This window comes from Neolamprologus brichardi, chromosome 9, assembly GCF_056152115.1.
Source record: "Neolamprologus brichardi isolate AB-2024 chromosome 9, ASM5615211v1, whole genome shotgun sequence".
In the NCBI taxonomy this organism is placed as follows: Eukaryota; Metazoa; Chordata; class Actinopteri; order Cichliformes; family Cichlidae; genus Neolamprologus; species Neolamprologus brichardi.
In genome coordinates this window covers 26,216,166-26,238,159 of record NC_142112.1, presented here as the reverse complement: position 1 = coordinate 26,238,159, position 21,994 = coordinate 26,216,166, and the positions used below count along the sequence as shown (strand labels likewise).

At 40.2% G+C, this 21,994-nt stretch overlaps 1 protein-coding gene across 1 annotated transcript in view; it reads right to left on the bottom strand.

The window, feature by feature from the left end:
- Positions 1–5,895: 5,895 nt before the first annotated feature.
- plxdc2b (plexin domain containing 2b) overlaps positions 5,896–21,994 on the bottom strand; it is a 110,996-nt gene continuing 94,897 nt past the window's right edge. The window contains exons 10-14 of the mRNA XM_006795050.3: positions 20,748–20,808; positions 20,497–20,650; positions 15,609–15,647; positions 10,492–10,658; positions 5,896–9,746 (exon numbers count right to left, since the gene is read on the bottom strand). Of these exons, the coding sequence (XP_006795113.2) occupies positions 9,627–9,746; positions 10,492–10,658; positions 15,609–15,647; positions 20,497–20,650; positions 20,748–20,808 (541 nt within the window). The 3' untranslated portion in view covers positions 5,896–9,626. The remainder of the gene's footprint in view (positions 9,747–10,491; positions 10,659–15,608; positions 15,648–20,496; positions 20,651–20,747; positions 20,809–21,994) is intronic.

The following is a 21,994-nucleotide window of genomic DNA, read 5'->3' as shown; positions in this document are numbered from 1 at the left end:
TTTCTTTCTTAATTCCTGTCAACAGCTTGTTTTCTGCACCATTTAAGGTTGTTCCCTGCACTTGAGATTAAAGGTCCCTCTTTGGACTCACAAAGACTGTTGACTTATTTCTTGGCCAAAATGGGAACAAAGTTATTTTAAAAACCCAACTAGAAAGTGCATTTTCTGAAGAAACTGCAGTGTGAATGCTTGAATCTGAATGTATGCACTGAAATGAATTAATTAATTAAAAATTTTGAATTAGATGAAAAATACAGAAATTTTCGCCTGAAAACAAAAGTGCTGAACTGCTAAAAGCTGACATTTACACAGAAGAAGTTGGAAAATAGCTGAAAATGTTTTAAATGTAAATTAGAAAAACCTAAGAAATGAGAAAAGAAAATTTAGAGTCAGAAAACATCTGAATGAATATTAAAAGTTCATATTCTTTGAATCACTGAATGACTAAAATGTGATCCCTCCACTTGGATCCACACAGTTTAAAAAGTTTACATCTCTGAGCTTTGAAAGACACGCTGTTGGAAAGAAAACAACAATGGCTACGTATTGAGGGTAAAATGATGGCTGTAGAGCAAACACTGTGGACACAGCAGCAGTTGAAAGAGAAGTGTTTAAGATTAATCTTGGCAGAGTGAGAGAGAGCTCGTTAAGCAGGCAGGTGTGAGCCTGGTTGCTATAGTGACTGCACCCAATGGCTCCATACACAAGCACACAGACATGCACCTCACTTTTGCTGCTTAAAATGAACAGAAAAGTCAGCCCAAAACAAATCGTTCCCAAAAGAAAAGTACAGGTCGTATTGACAAAATTCTTTCACCGTGAGCGCCAGCAATATCCAGTCTACCAAATTCTCAGTTTTCATGCCGGTGGAGTTTACTATATTGACGTGGTGACAGTGTAAAGACAGCCTGTACTTCTGGTTTTCAAACGAACCTTCTGAGCCATTTTAACATTAGAGTCTATGGAAGAGTTGGAGGGAGGAGGCTGTGCATTGGTGACAATTATGAAAGAACCATAACACCTATTACAATAGTAAACACATTGGATGAAAGAGGACAGCGATGGCTACGTTTTGAGGGTAAAATGATGGCTGTAGAGCAAACGCTGTGGACACAGCTGCAGTTTTAAAAAAAAGATTTTAAGATAAATTCCCCCCCTCCTCTCACTCTAGCAGTTGAGCTGTCTCACTCTAGCGCCAACATTCCGTCCCATACACACCCATTATAAACTCTGAAACGGCTGGAAAAAAAGGATGAAACTTAAACTGGAACTGAAGAAAAAGTATAATAGATATTGAAAAGATAAATACAAGTTGAATAGTTGAATGTCTTGGCTTCGTTTTAAAGTTTGAATGGTGGATCTATGTCAATGTATGTGGAAGTAGTAAGTTGAATGAGAATTTGAAGGGTCTCTCCATTGAAATACATGGGAAATTTTAAAAATATAAATGTTAAAAATGAGAAAAATACAAGCAGTCATGTCCAAAAGAAGAGGAATCTAATGGTGTTTGAATGGTTTTTCTAAGTTGAACGGTTTTGAAGGAGTAGGACTACAAAAAACGTACGGAATATATAATAATAATAAAATAGAAGAATAAAGATTAGAAGAACAATACTGTGAATGCTTTTCAAGCATTCACACTAACTACCAAACTCAATCCAAACATAAGCAAGGAAGCATACATAGAAACACAGCAAGATGCCAAAGTATATACAAAAAGAGGGCAGTTAAAGGAAGTGAGAACAGCTGACATTAATGAAGACAAAGGAAGTAAAACTACAACAAGGAAGACTTGAGCAAAAGGTTGCCAAAATAAAACAGGATTTAAAAAACTGGGAACAGATGAAGACTTGGCTGGATGGAAGCACTAAGGGTGCACTTATTTTTTTATACACTGCTTCTGCATTTGATGTTAATCATTGTTAAATAAATAATTGAACAGTGCAATCTGTCATGTGTTGTTCATTTGAAGTTGTGTTTTAATAATCTTAGGACCTGTGGATCAGAGGATTTTTTAAAATACTTCCTAGTATGTCAAACGTTAGAAAAAGAGCGTACTTACTTTTAGACAGCAGCTATCTGATTTATTTTCCTTCAGGGCAGTAGTTTTGTTTTCTGTTTTGCCCACTAGATGGAAGTAAATCACCACAGAGGTGACCAGCAGCAGGATGATTCACAGCTGTGACGTGACCTTGGCCACAATAGAGCGTTAAACTCGATTTGATGAATGTAATTGCTGGCTGTCTAGCTATTAACACCCGCTGATTACTGTTTATAGGTACAACATGCCGGGCTTGTGTTTGTGCAGCACACTCCATTGGTTCCTCAGGCCCTCTTTGAGGCACACACAGCACTACTTGTATTAGATAATCTGAATTCTGTTGTTGTTCTTTGCAGCACTGAATCAGTCTCTGTAACAAACAGCTGAAGTCTGACACCTCTGCCTTGCTCCTTCGGTAATGTTTCCCCCCTCACTCAAACCTTTTTCATGCTTTTTTTTTTGTTGCTTCTAGCTTGCTCAGCTTGTCTCCCTCTCCCCTCTGCTGTCTTGTTTGCTCAGCTTTCTCTCTGTACTGCTGTACAGCTCCATCTCCTAAATCTGCAGTGAGGCATTTCCAAAATCTACCTGATCCAAGGGTTTCACATAAACCGAGCGTGCAGCATTTTTCACTGTCATTTAAACACAGGTGTCAGAAAACTTCATGGCCAAACAAGATATTCAATTTTTGGAATGCCTCAGCCCAGGGGCGTAGATTTGGTTTTGACACTGGTGGGGACGGATGATTCAACCACCGAACCCTGCCCGGTTTCTTTTTATTGGTTTTACATCTATACTGTCCAGTCTCTCCTGGTGGACATGGCATACAGCAGCATTGTTTAATCTCATTCGAGTCATTGTTAACCTTAGCCATCTTTTTAGTCTTCTGAGAGCACTGAAGCGTCTTTCAGCTTCAGTACATGTTTTATCCTCAGATTAAAATTATTATTATGTGCTTGATGTGCCTCACCTTTGGCCCTGGCTCTTCCCCTCGGACTGCACTAGGACATATTGCTACCTGATAAAATAACACATTGATTCGTGCCATATAAAAAGTGAGACATGTCAATTCAGATTCTTTGTCAAACATACACTAATGAATCAATTTACATCAACAGCCTAACAAGTGTCATGATAATAAATACTAGTTAATCTATAGCACCGAATCATCAGTCAGTCACCTGTGACCTCACCTCTTCACCTCTGTCCGAGCTACAACATGGCAGAGCTGCCTCTGTCACCTGATAAATAACAATGAGACATTCCAAATACATGCAGTCACACATGTGCTTCAAAGTCATGAACCAACAAGTCATCATCCAATTTCACCTGTGATCTTGTATCACCATTGCTCTCTGAGCTTTGTGTTGGTTCTTCTGTCACCTGACAAATAGGACATACATGACTATAAGAACTAGAAGAATAAAGTATAAAGAATAAAGAGAAACAGGAACTCAATAGTGTGGATGCCTTAAAGCATCCACACAATAAAATGGGGAGCTGCTTCAGTGTTTCTGTCAATTTGTGCAGATCTTGACTCGTCAGTAATGTTTGTAGGGTGAGTGCATTTTTAAAAAAATTTGTGCAAACTGCACTACAGGGTGGAATATTTGCAAAATCATGACTACCTCATGATATATTGTCTCAAAAATTAACCCTATGAATATGTCAGTACCATTAGGATGAAATTATTGTGTCACCAACATATTAACATTACACATATAATTTTAACAGCCTCTGTAAACTAATATCCTGGCTTGCTCGAGGCTGCCGTTTTCTCTGACAGTTTCAATCAAAATTAGAAATGCTACTCTGAGACTGACATAACTAATAGTGCTGCATGTTGTGCAGTTAGTTTCCAAAACACATTATTCATGGTTACATACAATTTTAGACTGATGTGGGCCAAAGCCTAGCATAGCCTGTAATGTTATTATGACGTATACATTTCATGAGTGAGCTTGACTTTATGCATGTTTTCATGAGCCCTGACTAAACTTCAAGAGATGAGGTTTGAGGTTGCCATTGTATTCAAGATGGTGTGTCAACATGGCAACTTCCACAAACCAGTTTATGAGACCCAAGTAGCTTCTTGGAAGATGTAATTACACACTAGTCAATGTATATTTATGAGTAAAATATTCTTTTTTTCTATTACATAAACTAAAAAAAATAACTGACTACACCTTTAAATGTGTTTTTAAGTCTTGTACTTAAATTAAAGGCTCACAAATGTTGGAAAAATTAATGCAAATCCAGAAAGTACTCATTTTGAATCTATGTACTGCGATGGTCTGTAAATATAAAAATTCTGCACAACTACATTAAATATACTAAAGATATAGTAGTATATTTATACTAGTATAGTATAATCAAAAAGAAGTTGGACATGCATGCTTAAACAAAAGAAACATATAATTTGGTGGACCATGCAAAGAAACAGACATGTGACTGTTTTTACCAACATTTTTTATTATTTCAAATGTAATCAAAACGACAGTAGTTACAGAAATTACAGACAGCTATGATACTTTATGATTTCGAGTCTTATTGTTTGCTATGAAAGTGTCATGATAAGATAAAACCAACATCACAGCTGGAAGAAAACTCCAATTCTTGTATCTGTATGTTGAGCTCCTGGAACATTTGCTGAATCTGTGACTCAGCATCATTTAATCCAACTCATAAGAGAGCAAAGAAAACAGCAGTAACCAATCCCAATGACACAACTGTGCTGCGTTTGTTAAAAGTGGGAGTGAAAGCCATTAGTCAGGTCCAGTGAAGCAAGTGAAGACTTTGCTGCTAGAAAGCCCAGTTTCCACTATCAGAGCATTGCCAGAGTGTGATAATTATTGTACTTGTGTGGCAAATGTCTCATAATATTTCACAATCTCATTATTTTACAACACATAGTAGTTGAAATAAGCCGAGGCTGCCTCATTTTAGGACGATGGACTACAGCTTACACCTGTGCCTGCACACATCTTCTCTCATGACATTGTTTTTTTACCGATCTGACTTGTGTACAATAGTGCTCCTCAAAATTTAATAACTGTAAGCCTCTAGGATAACATTTTTTCCATCTGGCAATGCTGCGCGACTGAAGTGTTTTCAGCTTTTGTAAATGTGTTCAGTGCAAACAAATGTGACCTCCGGCCACGTTCTCGGACTGCATTTTCACAGCAGTCGTAAAAACACTTGCAGTTTCAGGTGGCACTGTATGATAAGTGGATGATTTGATCACTTTCAAAGAGCATTTCTCCACAGGGATCGATCTACCGTTACTAAAAAACAAAAAATGGACCTGGAGGTGTGGAGAAGCCATTGGCTCACAATTGTTAGAGAAATACTGTTGTGATGCATGTCACGAACCACGACCCAGCTGCATAGCTCCACTGACTGAATGACTAGTGTGTAGAGTGACAAAGGCTAACATGACTCAGAGCCGTAGACAATATAAAAGGCAGACATAGCTTCTAGCTCTGTAAAGTGACGCCGACTGTACCTTGAACCTATTTTTTTTTTTAAAAATGTCCTGCAAGTGGAGACTCCTCTGGTTATAAAGAAGTTTATGGGGAAACTACACTCACCTCCCTTGCTTTGTGACCTCAGTATACAATTTACTTTCAGCTGCTCCCTTATTTACAAGGAGCTGCATGGCCATGTTTAAAGCTCTACACTAAGTAAATTAATGACTTTATTTGCTCAGTTGCTAGTTTCAGATAATAGGACATAAATTCCATATTGTAAATTATGATCATTTTAAACACAACAAGGAAGGATTATTTAGGATGTCCTCATTGGTTAACAACATAAGGACGTTCCCAGCTGTGGAATTTTTCAGCTTTTGTGAGTAAGGAGTTTGATAACAAGTGGCTAAATTTAGTAGTCATAAAGTTAGAGTCATGTGACCACAATGTAGTTCATATAGTTAAGATTTTATGCCTTGTGTGACTCTTCGAAAATCATATCTTTCTGAACACACTAAAGTAAAGTATTAAACAAGTGTTACTTCCCACAAAACCCCAAGGACAAATCTGGGTGATGCTAATTTGGCAGTTTAAACTTTTCTTTGCTTGATAGTGAAAATGACTTTTAAAGTCTTTTAAGTTGAACTTCATCATCGGGCTCGAATTTGCTTGGCCTGATTTTAACAGTCGGAGTCTATTAATCAGAGCCGACGTTCACCTGACATCACTTAACACGGACAGTAGAGTTTTCTTATTTTTTACTTAAATGGGGCCAGAGTAACGCTGCATGATTTCTGCTCATGTGGCTTCGCATCAGCTTGATGAATTAGTCCATTGATTGTCTTGTCCAAACTACTTGGAGAAGAGATTTGCCTCCATGTGAGCGCGTGACTTGAACTGCCCACTCCGTACATGTGCTTGAAACTTGCTTGTAACTAAGACCTTAACTAAACGGAATAATTTAAAAAGATTTTTTAGGAAGTGATTCTGTTCACTTCGCTCACCTAGTGGGACTTGAATGTGTTCTTTCCAAGGACACAGGACAACGTGGTGGCAACTTCACCACCTGCGACTTTAGTATTGTTTAAAAAACCCAATACAACCAATTTCAGAATGACAGGAAAAACTTTGCTAATATAAGTTCAATGAATTAAAATATTCCCAACACACATGTTATAAAATATAAGCGAATGTATTGATTCGAAACAGGCCCCTATGCTTTCCGTGTAGATTAACATGTACTTTAACCAAACAGGCAAAGTACTGGTTCCTCTAAAATGAACAAAGCAACTAAAACCCAAAGGTTGGTTGCTTAAATGCGCTTACTACTGTTGTAGTTGTATTTTTAGTTGTGTACCTGCTTACACGTTGTGACTATGCTGGTACTAGCAGACTGCCTTGTTTGTTTGAAGTGAGTGAATGTATAACACTATCTCAGGTATCACTGTGCTGACTGGAGTTGTTGATATATATCGATATCGAGCCTAAACTCTTCTTCCAGGACTCGTTTGTTAGCTGATGATGCAAACTTGAAATTAGTAGGTTAGTTAGATAGGCATACTGTTAATTTCTAATGACTGACATTTTACCTCTTGTAATTCTGGTTATTCATAGAAAGGCTACTAAGAGACACTGGCAGTAGAACTCTTTAAATGTATTGATAATGCAAAGCTTAAGCTTTACTGTGCCTGGAATTGTAAAAAGTTACTGGACAGTCGTTGATGGTGGGAAGGATTTAGCAAATGCTAATCAGGGATGTCTAATTTTTATGACATCAAAAATGCTTGCACAGTATCACTTTAATCCATAGACTGTACACAAAGGATGGATGTAGCTTCCTGGTTTGAAAAGTGACATCAGTTTGGAGCGAAAACCTGCAATTTCTTTTAATGTCCAGCAGGGGTCGACTCCTCTGCTTGGAAAACACAAGCTTCATATTTAGAGGTCTACGGGAAACTCCCCTTGGGCGCCGTTGATCTCTTACCTCAAACTTTTTTCTGATCAGTTCATGGCCTTAGCTGATAGTTTCAAATCTTACTGAATATAACATAATTAAGTACTACTGCTGTTCCCTCATTTCCAAGGTAGATCCGCATATTTGATTTGGCCGGATGCTTGTCCTGATGCAACCTTCTCATTTATCCAGGTTTGGGGCCAACGCAAGGAATACAGTAGCTTTTAAACCCTGGAGGTGGATTTAATGGCTCCTCCCCTCTTGAACTGGCTAGTTTTTCATATATAAGGCTTGTTTAATCGCTACACCATGGAGCCACCTGAATATAGAATAACATAATATTTTTTTTAAATTGAGGGTTGAGGCATATGATCAGGAATTTGCTAACCAATGAGTGATGTCACAGTGGCTACTTCCATCTTTTGTGTACAGTCTTTGCTTTAACCAACTAAACATGCATATCCTGCCTAATGAGAGGTATGGAGTCTGTGGGGGGAGGTTGAGGTAAATACATGTGACTGAAATTCTGATTAGTCTTTGGTCTCAATGTCAACAAAGTGTAAATAAAAAGAATTCAGATGATTGGAGTTCTTATGCGTTTTCATCATAGAAATTAACGGATGTAATATTGCACATTTTATTATTCAGTAAAACTCCAGGATTTTGAGCTCTAGTTTGTTTAAATGAGTCTACAATCATTGGTGTGAAACGTGATTTTCTCTTGAAATGAGTGAATTGTTGTGACAGCAATGACTAGAACAATATTCACATTTAAGTAAAAAAGTAGAGAAAAAAAGGCCACTCATAAAAAATAAGAAAAGAAGATTCTCATCACTGCTATACTGCAAATGTTTGCCATGAATTACCTGAATCTGCAAATGTTTTGGCCTTGGTATATACATTACTACGGTGACATGACAGCTATCAAATGTGGACACAGAACTGGTTACGCTTGGCAACAACTGGAAAATAAACCGACACTATAAAAATGAATCAAATCTCCAACCAGACCAGTGTGTTTTCTGGCTCACGCAAACTGTATCCAGATACTTCTAAGTAAGATCAATAAGAGCCAGCTCAAATATATGCACCCATATAGCAGGTGGATATCCAATCACTACTGTAAACTGTCTTCTGTATTCACACACGAGAATCACTTACACTCCAGAAAATATATTCACACTCACAAGCGCCTGTCTTGTAATTTTGCATTAGTACCACATGTCGAATGAGAAACAAAAAAGAAGTGCAAACTCTACTCAGGGACGAAATGGCACGGCAGTAAAGAAATCAATGCAAAAGGGCAGGATAGTGTCCATCACCCATTAAAAAAAACAACAACAAAAAAAACCCACCTTACACTTCATTTTCACAAAATGAAACCAGCCCCCAAAAATCACAAACTAATTCAACACCGATGCCGAATGTTCAGAGCTTTACTCCCAGCTGTGATCGATCGAGTTCAGCTCGCGTCATATCACGCAGTCACAGCCTCTCTGTGCAGAGTGGACTGTGGAAAAGTCATTTAAGCCTGCTAAGGTATTGAAAAGCAATACCGACGGTCTGTACAGATAAATGCGCCAACCCCTGTGAAAACATAGAGAAAGGAAAAGGAAAAGAAGGAAAAACCTGATGGATATACAAAGGCCTATAATGTGTAACCCCCATGGACAATAAAGTGGACATCTTCGTTCACACACTCTGTATTGATCCTGAAAATATATATTGTATAATTCACCCTGCTCCCCAACCCAACCAGACACACGGCTATCAGTCAAGCTGTACAGTCCCACCATGGCAACGCGATAGCAGTCGTAAAAAACTCTCAACGAATGCAGAGTCGATGACGTCTGCGCTGTTCCCTCCCTCTGCCCCCCGGCAGCTCAGCTCCTTGCTAACGGGAGCTGAACAGTGGGTATGTCTGGGGATAGTCTTCAGGGGTGTCTCACTTTCTCATGTCATCGGTCACTGTATCCAGTCTCATCTAGCGCTCAATGGGCCGATTGTACAGTCTTAACGAGTCATTTTGCACACTGAGCTCCTCCACCGATAAGCGCATCCTGGAGGTTCCAGGTGAGAAGTCCCCGTGGAGCAGGAGAGAGGAGGGCTAGCACAGGAGGGAGGCTGCGGAGGGGAGGGAGGGATGTGGATGCCCCCTCCTCCCTCAGCACTGCTCGGACTCGATGAAGCCCTCCTTCTCCTGGCCCACTGGCTCCACCTCCGCGTAGGCTGGGTGACCCGACCCCCTGCGAAACTTCATGGCAGGCCACCTGCTCGGACGTCTCTACAGGAGAGAAGTTAAAGATTGAAGGTCAGAGGCAACAAATGTGGTCAAGGTTAAAGGTTAGAGGTTGCTGTGTAGTGCATTCACCTAAAGCCTTTTTATTTCAGTGTCTAACTTGACATCTATACAGCGTATGGTGCCACACACCTAAGACCCCATTGGTCGCTAGCATATTTCCATGGTTACCTGTAGTTTGCATGAAAGATGGTGATTTGTCACCTAACAGTGGAGAGGCAGTAAAAATTGAAAGAGTGCAACACAAACCAGAAATGGATATTGTTTGCTTTCAAAGTAAAATCAACTTTAACTTTGAAAGAAAGTGTTTCCGGTTTGCTTACTGTTTGCAGCCATTAGGTGTCATACAAACCATGGCCATCAATGGTCATCTGCTTGGATCCGGTGCAGCACTATATACATCTTTGTGACTAATTTCACCTTTGTGAGTGCTGCTAGCCTCCAGAAACCACTCACCAACCAGTCACTGAATGCACACTTGCAAAATATATATTACACTTCACTTTCAAATGATGGCTGTCTGCATTTTTCAGAAATTTTATATATTCAGCTTATTGAGAACACCCATGAATGTTAACTGGTTTGATTCTCATAACCAGAATTAAAAACTTCTCCATAGCAAAAAAACAATAGCACAGGAAAATATAATAAGTAATTTATGTCAAGGTGTAAGACTGACAATCAGCTCTCTGACGTCAGAAACAGAAGAACTGGTGGTGCCGCTGCTCACCTCGATAAGGAAGAGGCTGGCTGCAGAGGTCGGGTGATGGTAGATGTAGACTGTGATCAGCACGCCTGCAATCATGATAAGCATCACCAGCAAGATGCCCAGGATCAAACCAGTGTGAAGAGGATGAGTGCCTTTCACCCTGTCTACAGCACTGTCAGCTGGCATCACTGGAAAACACAACAAGAAGCCATTATGTTGTCACACACGCATTCTGTTTGCTATTTCAGATTGTTAAGCACCGCTGGTTTAATTATCACTTTGTGCCACATGCTTAAAGCAAGTGTTATATTTTCTCTGGTTTTGTTGTCGACCAGCAGGGGACACTCATTATTCATCAATACGCTCCTTTCCTGCTTGTGCCGATATGTTTAAGTTCAGCTTTCACTCCGTGTCACCATACTAGGAAAAAGGCATTTCATTTTAAAACCTAACAAATGCACCGCTCTCATTCAGCCATGCACGTCTGACTCATTTTCAGTGACTCTAAAAGTATTTGTTGAATGGTTAAAGGACATTTCTTTCACTTGGAGAACAAATTCAAGGTTCACTGTGCAACTGGCTCTTTAGTAGTCTCTGGCACGATTGTTCTGAAGGCTTTTTAGGCATTCAAGAGCAGTTCTCTTCTCCCATAAGTGCGAGTAAGAGTTAATCCCACACCAAGGTTAGCAGTGTTTGGTCCTGATGGGAGGAAGAGGAAGGTCTATAGCTGCTGATAAAGTCCTATTATAGCCTTAAATCGTGGCACTGCAAACCGAAGAGGCTGTAAGTAGTGACTACATAAGAGATCGGTCCTTCAGCCGGCCTTGGAAGTCAGCGCTAGTCTGTAAAGCACTTCATCAGATTTATATTTGAACCTCAAAGTCGGCCCAGCAGGTGTTTTGAGAGTTCTTTTGAAGATGATCACAGTAGCCTGTAAACCTACTGGGAAATCTCAGTTTTCATCTTTGGGGGCACAATTTCACAAAACACACACACAGACAAAAATACAAAAACTAAGAGAACTTTCTCTGTGATTTGTCAGAGGGAAGAATACACATAATAATGACAGAAAACAGTGTCCCAGCAGAGAACATAACCCAGCAAGGATTCTGCCTTCATGTAGTACCTCATCTCACACAGATTTATAGCAGGTTCAGGCCACGTGTACTCACAAAGCTTTTTTTTTCTCCTTCTGTGCCACCCTGGCAACATCTCCGGGGCTCCTCCCCGGCTTTAATTAGCAGCAATACCCACCACTCGGCCTGTCAGCCAAGCAGCCTCTCCCCTGGCTCTCTGCCTCATTGATTTCCAGCGTACTCGGGTTGTAATCAAATCTGTGCAATGTGTGTGGGAATTCACTGTTAATGTGTTTGTCTGTGTAGACATTATGTGCCCACCATAACTGGGAATGAAAAATAAAAACAACAAACGGATAATTCGCTGTGCTGAAACAAAACAACTGATGGCCGGCAAAGCTGACAACCCAACTGTGTCCATCGTTCGTCAATCAGCTATGAAGGCAGTGAGTCAGGATTCTTGCTTGACATCCTTGCTTTTGCGCTTAATGTAGTAAACACGTGATCTGAGTATGCTCTGTTTTTCTCAGAGACAAGACACTTTCCCATGCGTTTGTCTGCTGGAGCTGCACAGAGCCATCTCCTGCTTCAGCTGGAAGCCCAAACGATGCGACAAGCTGTTAGTTGGGGGTGTTGGAAGGTTAGCGGGGGTTAGCATGTGGCTAAGCAGAGATGTAGGCATAATGAGAAATCAAAAGCCTAGCAGCTAAAAACCAGCAGAATGCAAGCAGAGAGTGTCTGACCCCTGGATAGCACAGCGCTCTGGCACAGAGAGTTTCATCTGGACTCTTCTGAGTCTAAGCCAATAAGACAGCAGCAAAGGCCTCAAAATATCACATACACTGGGTGATAGTGGTCTGGTGAAACAAGCAAAATTTTCTGTGTGATTTCCAGACTCATGTGCAGCCATGTGTCCAATAACAGATGTATTATGTGAAAAGTGGAGCTGGACAAGACTTTAAAGACTGTGGAAAAACTGTGGAAACATGCAAAAAAAACCCCACATTTATATGTTTTACTGAGGCAAAAACTGTAGTCATACTTAAACACATTAATAGTGCACAACTGACATAATCAAATCACCTAAAGCATTGCCTTGATGCATGCTCAATCATCCAGGTAAGTAAATCCCAAAAGGTTGATTCTGTTTATCTGGACATCCAGATGCGTCAAGATTTCAATGAAATGTTTCTCCCATTGAAAACACTACGTCCAGAGGAACAAAATCAACCTTTTGGGGCACATAAAGTATTTTTTCATAACTGTTTTCAGAATCATGCACATTAAAATGAATTTACTGAACCATAAACTGTTGATTTTAATTACCTCTATAATGCCAGACAGCTTGATCTATTCCATACTTTGAAACTGTTTGCTCAAAGTATGTATATACAGATGAAACTGTTGGCTAACCTACTAAACAGCTGAAGTAGCTAGCTAAAACTGAGAATAAAAACTTGGAAATCACTGGCTAGCTGTTAAAATAATTATCTGGCAGTCTGGGAAACAGTTTCTATTGATCACTACTACATGGAGAGTATTATGAAGTAGGAACTAAAAGAGGACAAATTGCTGAAAGCCGTAACTGTAACCATAACTGCTAATGATAAGCTGAAAATAGTACTTTTCCAGGCTCAAATGAACATCTTTAAAGATGAGAGGTTGTGCTGGCGGAGGAGTCTTTGACCCTGTCTGACTGGATACTTTGCTGGGAGTATGAAATGACGACTGGGAACCAGTGCTGTCTACAAAACAACCACAAAATATCATGTTTGCAAAAACACAATAGGAGTATTTAACACTGCAGCACAATACAGTTGGATAGGGACAAAGTGGTAGGTGTACAGCACATCGAATTCATTCCTCATTAGCTTTGTCCTTATGACTGCTAGGTCCTAAGCACTAATGGACGACAGAGATCTTAGACAGCAATAAAATACATTAGAGATTTTGAGAGAGGACAAATGAGACCAGAGGAAACCAAGCCAATCTGTTCATTTTCAGCTCCACATTAGTGCCACGGTTGGCGCAGGGGAGTACAACTGTTCTCTCACTTGGCTAATGGGTTTCAGGAAACCAACAACACAAACTGAACAGACCTATAATTCAGCCTTTTTATAAATAGGAGTCGGGGAGAAGTAGCGCTGAGAAGCAGCTCCTGAAAAAAGGGCGTCTCACTCCTGTTGTTTCTTATCTTGGCTCTTATTGGAGCTGTAATCACCTCAGCATTTCCTGTAACCGTCAAGGTCAGACCAAACCTGGCTGTGATGCGAGTTAAACATGCTAGATCCCCCAGACAAAGTGACAGGAAGCAGGCTGATTAAATACAACTTCATAAACACCCACTCGTTCCAATAGCAATACAATTAATACAGAGGAAAAGTCAATATAATTTCTCGCTTTTTATGTTCCAGTCCTTTCCTCACAATTTAGCTTCACCTTGAATAACACCATTGCCAGGTATGCGACAATAAAGGGTAGATACATGAAAAAATATGCAAAGATATCATCGCAGCACCAGGCGCCAGCACAAGAGTGCTCAAGTGATGGGAAACATGCAGCGTTTGTGTAATGAAAGTGTGATAGAAGCCGTGGATTTCCATTTCCTTTCGGGAAATGAAACATTTGAGAGGCTATCTCCGAAAACTGATGGAGTTCAAAGTCATTTCAGGAGTTTGGATGGTTTTGAATCCCCAAAAGTCTAATTGGAATGTTTTGAGTTTGCTTGTACGACTATAAATGTTCATGGTTTCTGTACATTTCATGCTGAAAGGGCATTGTTCTCATGTTTTTATCTCATATCATTAGAACATTTTACACAGGATCAGAAAATTCTGCTTTAGCAGTCAATAGACGTCACTGTTTACAAAAAGCAGCTAGACTTATAATACTGTGGCTCTAAGACAATAATGACGGTGAATTAACTTTAACATCATAGCTCCTCACTTGATAAAACAGCAGCTGGAAGTTATGAATAATCCTATTTCTTAGTATTTTATATTAGCAAATGAATAGCCAAACAGGAAATCACATGAGTCACTTGTGCTGTTGCACTGATGCATGTAGATGGCAGCAGTGAACAACAGCTGCGACTGTAAAATGAATGCATATCAACTCACTATTGCATAAAAGTCCAAGTCATCATAAGTCCACCACCATGCTTGACAGTTGGTTTGAGGTGTTAATGCTGATGGGGTGTGTTTTATGGTCAGACATCTCAACTTTGGTCCAAAAGACGTTGTTAAACAAGTCTTGTGATTTGCAAACTTAAGCTTTGCTGCCATGTTCGTTTTAGAGAGACGAGGCTTTCTCCTGGCAACCCTTCCAAACAAGCAACACTTGTTTTATTCCTAATTGTACAGTCATGAACTTAAACCCTGTAGTCTGAGGCTTTGGGTTTTTTTTCAGTGTCTTGACGTTGCTGGAACGTCCACTTGTGGGAAGATTGGCGACTGCCTTGAAGGTTTTCCACTTGTGAATAATCTTGTTTGGAAATTGCCTTTTAACTGTCACAGATTAACAGGCAGCAGCAATTGTTTAGTTAAGATCATTTGTGACGTCTTTCCTCCTTGGCACTGTGTTACCACACATCTGAATGCTCCAGACCAGCAAACTGACGAAGCAATACATTTTTCACACATTTCTCCTGCATTTTGGCCTAAATTTTGTTAAATAAATAATGACAGTGTGATGTTTTGAATCTCCCCTTAAAATTAATAGTGGCTCAACTTTCTTTTTCATACGATGCTAACTAAATCCAACTGGGCCTAAGGGCTTACTGCCTCTATTCTCTGTTGCTTTTACTCGCATTGGTCCAGACACCATAATTGATCGCTGCGACCCACAGAGGACAGTAAAGCATTACAGTCAGCTGCTGGATAAAGTTTATCAACTGACTGAGCCACATGTCCCCCGTAAGATAAAAAAGCAATCAGGGACAGATGCCTCAGCGGTAAAGTCAAACCAGGAGACAGAGAAACAAACAATAATAAAAACAACAGGAAGCAGCAGCTTAACCTCAACAGTTATTGGATGGCACAGAAGGAAAAGTCAGGCACTTACCCTGGTTGTCTCTGAGATGCAGAGCGATCTTGGTGTCATCTGTGAGGAGACAAAAACAGGAAGAACCACGAGCATCAGACACAATGATCAATATTTCTCTTTGTTGTTTGTTTCTGACAACATAAACAACTCGCTGATGGTCCCAAATGAGCCGAAGCTTCTTTCACTATATTTAACATCCTATTAAAAATGAATGCTGTGAATATAATGGTTTAGCATTCCCAATTCGGCACATAAAAGCAGTCTGGGGCTAACTATACATGTGAAATATGGAAATGTAGCATGACCCAGTTCTCCTTGAAGGGTAGCAGCCATTTACACACACCATAGGATTCATATTATGCAAATTTGACCCACACATCACACAGATGCATTTCACCGGATGATTTAATTCGAAAGGATTTCGGTTTCTAAAAAGAGCAAAGAAAGTGCATTTTAGCGACTGAAATGAATCATTAAAAGATATTGTTCTCTAAGTGGCTGCACGCCGCGCAGCAGAGTTAGGGTTGTGAATTTGATATTACTGTTTCTGTACGAGGAAGCCAACAAAGCAATTACCTGCTCTTCTTTCACAGAAATGTCTATTTAGGTGAAGGCGTACAGAGTACAAATGACCCGGAAGCACTTAAAATTAAAAAGCGTTGTTTTTTGTAATCTATTCTCATGTATACATGCTGCACATTTGCCCAGAGAATATTAAAATCTTTTAATTGGTCCTAATTTCCCCGTGTTCTTACTCCACAGTTTATTTTGGTAGCTAGATTTTAGTTTCACTTCCTGTATTCGTCCTTTTGTTTTCGCTGCCTGGATTACTTTCCCCTGTGTTGGAAGTCATTTTGATAAAACATTAAAGTCTATGGAAAAAAGGAGAAAGCTAGCAGACACATCTTTTTATAGAATAGGGGACAAACTGATTTAATGTTAAATAAGTATGAAGTGTTTAAGGCTTAAAAAGGTGGAGAAAAACATCAACAAATAACCTGACCTGGTAAGACATAAGACCTTTTTTTTCATTGCTTTAATTCTACCGGAGGTTGTACATGCAGTGGAAGGTAGGAAATAAATTGCTTTTACAACTATCCCCAGTGCCGTGTAGCTATCATGGCTTAAAATACATATTACTGCAAAAATTCCATTCACTTTATAAGTGACTAGTTCCTTAGAGGGAGGCATATTAAGTACAGCTGAACGTGAGCAGAGTGAAAGACGAGACGTTTCCATCTCTTACACCCAAACAAGCCTCCACCCACGCAGACACATTCATCCTCTCCAGTCTGTTTTTTACCTCCTTCGCTCTTATGTCAACCTGCAGCTTTTGCATGAGCCACCAAGCCTGTAATCTAAGCTGACCTTTGACCCCTGCAGCTGACAAGTGAGGGGATAGCTGGCGAAACTGATCCACTGTCAGACCGTGGGTGATAACAAATGTAAACACCGCAGCACGACCTCCTGAACTCACGGATACTAACACATACACACGGCGTGCATTTTACTCCTCACCACGCCCCGGTTTGATCTGTGGGACAACTCGTTGTGTTTTGCCTCACAGCGAGGCGTTTTTCCCATTCCCTTCGTGAACTCACCGCATCTATCCTCATCACAGCAGCGCGTCGAGCACCCCGACCGCGATGGCCCGGACATTTAAACTCAGCCCCCACGAGATGATTAATGGGTGTGCGATGGAAAAGGTCGGCCACTGCCGGAGTTAGCCATGAAAGAAATGCTTCTTTTTTGGGGGGGAATACAAAATAAAAAGATAACCCAGACTTGAATGTAGAAAGTTTAATAAAAAATTGGACAAATGAGATTGAGACGTAGAGCACAGAAACACTGCAGACATGCACTGGAAAGTCTTTTTAGACTAACTACACTTTTGGGGACCATTTTTAAGATTTAGCTGTTAACTCAGTTAAAGCTCGTCCAGAAGCACAAAATAAAAGAGATGAACAGAACGAGAACAGCACAGACTAGGGATGCAACGATACCAAGTTTTTCAAACCGATACGATACCGATACTTGGATCTGAGTACTTGCCGATACAGAGCACAAAAAACGATACTTCTACCACACACACACACACACACACACACACACACACACACACAAATACAATTAAGTGGAAGACAGGTTTTATTATATTCCCTGCCGATAAAAAATAAAATCTTAATAAAAATGACCACAAAAAAATTTCAAGCGAAAAATAAACACTTCTCTTAAATTATTGCAGAGTCTCCACATTGTAATTTTACAAAATATCACTGAACTATTGGCACTGTCTCGAGCTTTCAGAATAATAAATAAACACTTCTGTTTGGAATAAAATAAATACAAATTAGGTTTGCGAATAAAATAAACTTTTAAATTATTGCAGAGTGTCCATATTGTAAACAAACAAACAAAATAATTATTATTAAATAAATAATAAAATATAAAAATTATAAAATAAATAATAAATAAAATAATAATTGGCCCCCTAGTGGCCAATCTAAAAAACTACAACAGAAATGACAAGCCACCCTCTGATTAATGAAATAAGTTGGTATCGGTTCATGGTATCGGTTAACTTTTACGAGTATGAGTACACACACATTTATAGTATCGGCCCCGATACCCGATACCAGTATCGGTATCGGTGCATCCCTAGCACAGACAAAAACAAATCGACAAGAATTTGCTGCAGGAAGCTGGAGACTTTCAAGACCCTTCGAGGGTTTCACTGTAAAGGAGTAATAACCCACAAGAACATGATTAGCTTTAATCTTAGACTTTAAAGTCAGAACATCTGAGGTCAAACAAAGCCCTGACCTCGCGCGAGTCAAAAGAAGAGACTGGGAAAGATTGTTTTGCTGTGTTTACTGAGCCACGCCATTAACAAAAAAACTTCCAGAGAGCCCTAATTACACCTTTTTTCCATCGAGTCCCCTCAGGCGAGGCAGATCACTTAAACTCCGTCCTGTTCATATCATATTCCTATGTGTTTACGTTCTAAAAGCTATGGAAAAATAACACAAATGAACAAAGACACTCTAGTTTATCATGAGTCTATGAGCGACACACCATCCTGATGACTTATATTCCTCCAAATAGCCACAAAACTGCGTTTTGCACAACACAGAATAGTGTTTACTAAAACCTACGATTCCCAGCTATTTCAGGAAATTACTGAGCCACTTGAACAAGTAAACATCAAATTTTTGGCCTGGTCTTTTAAGTACAGACAGATGGGGTTGAGTACAGGCATGTTGTTAGTCATTACTCCAGCACGTTTATAATTTTTTTACCCACATTAATTAATTAATGAGTACAACGTACGATTTTTAATTGAATAAAGATAGAGCTCCCAAAAATATCATATGGAAGCAAGACAACTGAAAAAACCACCACACAATGTACCAGCTGTTTTTAGTGTTGATTATAAATGAGACCTCGTGTCTCAATGAGATTTACCTGTATGAAAAATATAATAAAATAAACAGTGTTTTTATACGGTGACATACATAGAGACAAGGGTAGGTGGGCCTTTCCTATCATTTTGATTCACTTACGATTCACATCTGGAGCTGATTAAGATAAACTGGCTGTTTACTGAAATAAAATGTTTAAAGGCCATATACAAAGGGAAACGAACCGAAAATTGGCGCGATAAATTCAACCGACTCGTCGTAACCCTGGCATCTCTGGAGGCAAAGAAATGGGAGTAAACAAACTCCAGAGGACACCTTGGCCGTTTTCCTATCATCAGCAAAAGACTGTCTGCTGCCTCCACAGAGATTTGCATTAGATAACTCGGAGATTATGCGGTCTGGATTCATCTCCCTGCACTGAATCATGTACTTTGCGGTGCAATATTAAAGGAACGTGACTTTCTCGACCTTTGCACAAGTTGAGGAAATGTGTGTGATGCAATGATTCATATCGACCGTTTGTTCATGCCGTCTTCACGAAAGGAGGCGCAACACACCTGTGTTTTGATCAAAGGTGTGCGCTACGAAGCAACGCTAACGGGTTAGTGATCTTTAAGTCAGAGTTTTAGTATCACGAAGGCGGCTCTCTTTTTAACCTGGTTAAATCACCATGGTAACCTGATCTGGAACTGGTTATCTTCTGGTATGTTCGGAAAAGTTCTGGTAGCCAAAATGTCCTCTATGTATAAAAGACATTTTTGGTTAATTCAGAGAAAAAAATGCTCTATATTTTTTATATTGATTTTCTCTTGTGTCACACCAGTCCTCTGCATGTCCTCCTTTACGACATCCATGAATCTTCTCTGTGGTCTTCCTCTTCCTCACACCTGGCAGCTCTATCTTTAACGTCCTTTGTCCAGTATATCCACTATCTCTCCTCCGCACACGTCCAAACCATCTCAGCCTGAGCTGTCCCTCTGATATACTCATGTTAAGCCTTCAAATTAGTCTTTAGCGTCAAACAGCAAAACGTCTCATAAATAACCTGAAAAATGACTGAAAAGAACAACAGAGGGATGAGAATATTTTTAAGTGTCAACAGATCTGTCACATTCTTAGGCATGAAAGACCAAGACTGAGCTAACAATGTGAGATGATCCCAGGTCTGTGTGGGTGCTTCCATTTTCGACTGGTGGGATTTGTCCTAATTCAATCTGCTTCTTAAAAAGTTGGTACAAGCACAGCGCTCCGCTGCTTGTCATCTGGAACATTTTTTTTTGTTTAAGTAGCGAGCTGCAGCACATATTCATGTATTCTTTAAACAAAATGTGTGTCTTGTGCATGTTGCAAAGCAGGAAATGCATCAATAACAATAAAGAGCAGCTCCAGAGCATGCACTTCATTTAACATCTCGCCAGAATGGAGCATCGATCACAGCACAATATGCTCTGTGGCCGCGATCCAACGCTTCTCTTCTACTTCACCTTCAGTGGGGACGCTGGTGGGGGGGTGGGAGGTGGAGGGTGTTTCCCTGCCTGCAGTGGCCTCCTTCCCCTTGGGTGTTGTTTTGGCAGCAACCGTGGTGGTGAAAGGGTAAAGGTACGTAGTGTCTGCGATGTCACACATCTTGTCCTTGGTCTGAAAGATGAGACATTTTGTTATGTTTCTGATACAGATTTAGATGTTTCACCATCCTGAACTGTCGATTGTAATGGCTGCTTATTGTGACACTCACCTCATCTGGGCAGCTACTGTCCATCCAGTCCTGGTGATGGCGGTCAAAGCCAGTGGAACATCTGAGAGCAGAGGAAACAGCACAAATGTCAGTCTAATAAAGTGGAGTGGGATTATAGTGTATGTATATAGTGTAACCAAAGTTGAAGATTTTTGAGAACACACTAATATAAACCGTTTTTTAAACAAAACATAAAGCAGGAAAGATTTAGAGTCATAGTCAGGATTTAGTTAATCCAGCAGAGGGGCTCCATCCTAACTGTTTATAATAACTAACAGTGTTTGGAGCACAACTGCTGTAGGGTACCCATCACAGCCAAGCAGGATACATTACTCTTAAAACCAGAAGTCAAGAGCTTCGATGTTGCCTGCAAGCCTGCTTTAAATCAAAACCCAGAGTATATATGGCCAAGCATTAGTTGGTCTGCAAACCGGTGGTCAGAGCTGTCTGATAACTCCAACAAAGTTGCAAGGACAGAATTAAAAGAGATTATACAGTATGTTGTGCTATGTATGAACAAAACTTTCATATCCAATTTCGCAGAGTACTTTCTAGCTACAAATGAAAAAACACATTTTTTTTTTTTAAAAATGGTGATGTCAAGCGTTAGCTTGTTAACGTTATCACCGTGCAGCCCCACGCACGGGGCGATAACATCCGCGTTAACTCGCTAACGGAGATTTGCCGCGTTAATGCGGTTATGGCGTTAACGTCATTTTACCGAGATTAACGCTGACAATAATAATAATAATGGATTGGATTTATATAGCGCTTTTCAAGGCGCCCAAAGCGCTTTACAGTGCCACTATTCATTCACACACTGGTGGAGGCAAGCTACGGTTGTAGCTACAGCTGCCCTGGGGCAGACTGACAGAAGCGAGGCTGCCATATCGCACCATTGGCCCCTCTGGCCAACACCAGTAGGCGGTAGGGTAAAGTGTCTTGCCCAAGGACACAACGACCAGGACAGAGAGCCCGGGGACCGAACCGGCGACCTTCCGGTTACAGATACGCTTCCCAACCCCCTGAGCCACGGTGGCCGGTAATGGCGCTGACGGCACTAATTCATTACTTTCTATGTCCAGTCTCCCCAACTGTGTCCCTGGTTTGTTATGTCTCCATGTCTGTTTAACCCCAGTCTCACTTTCAAGTTCACTTGTCTTAGTCTGAGTCTCAGTGTGTGTTACTTCCTGTTTTATTTTGACAGTCTCATGTCTTGTGTGTGTGATGTTCAGTTTTGCTTCCCC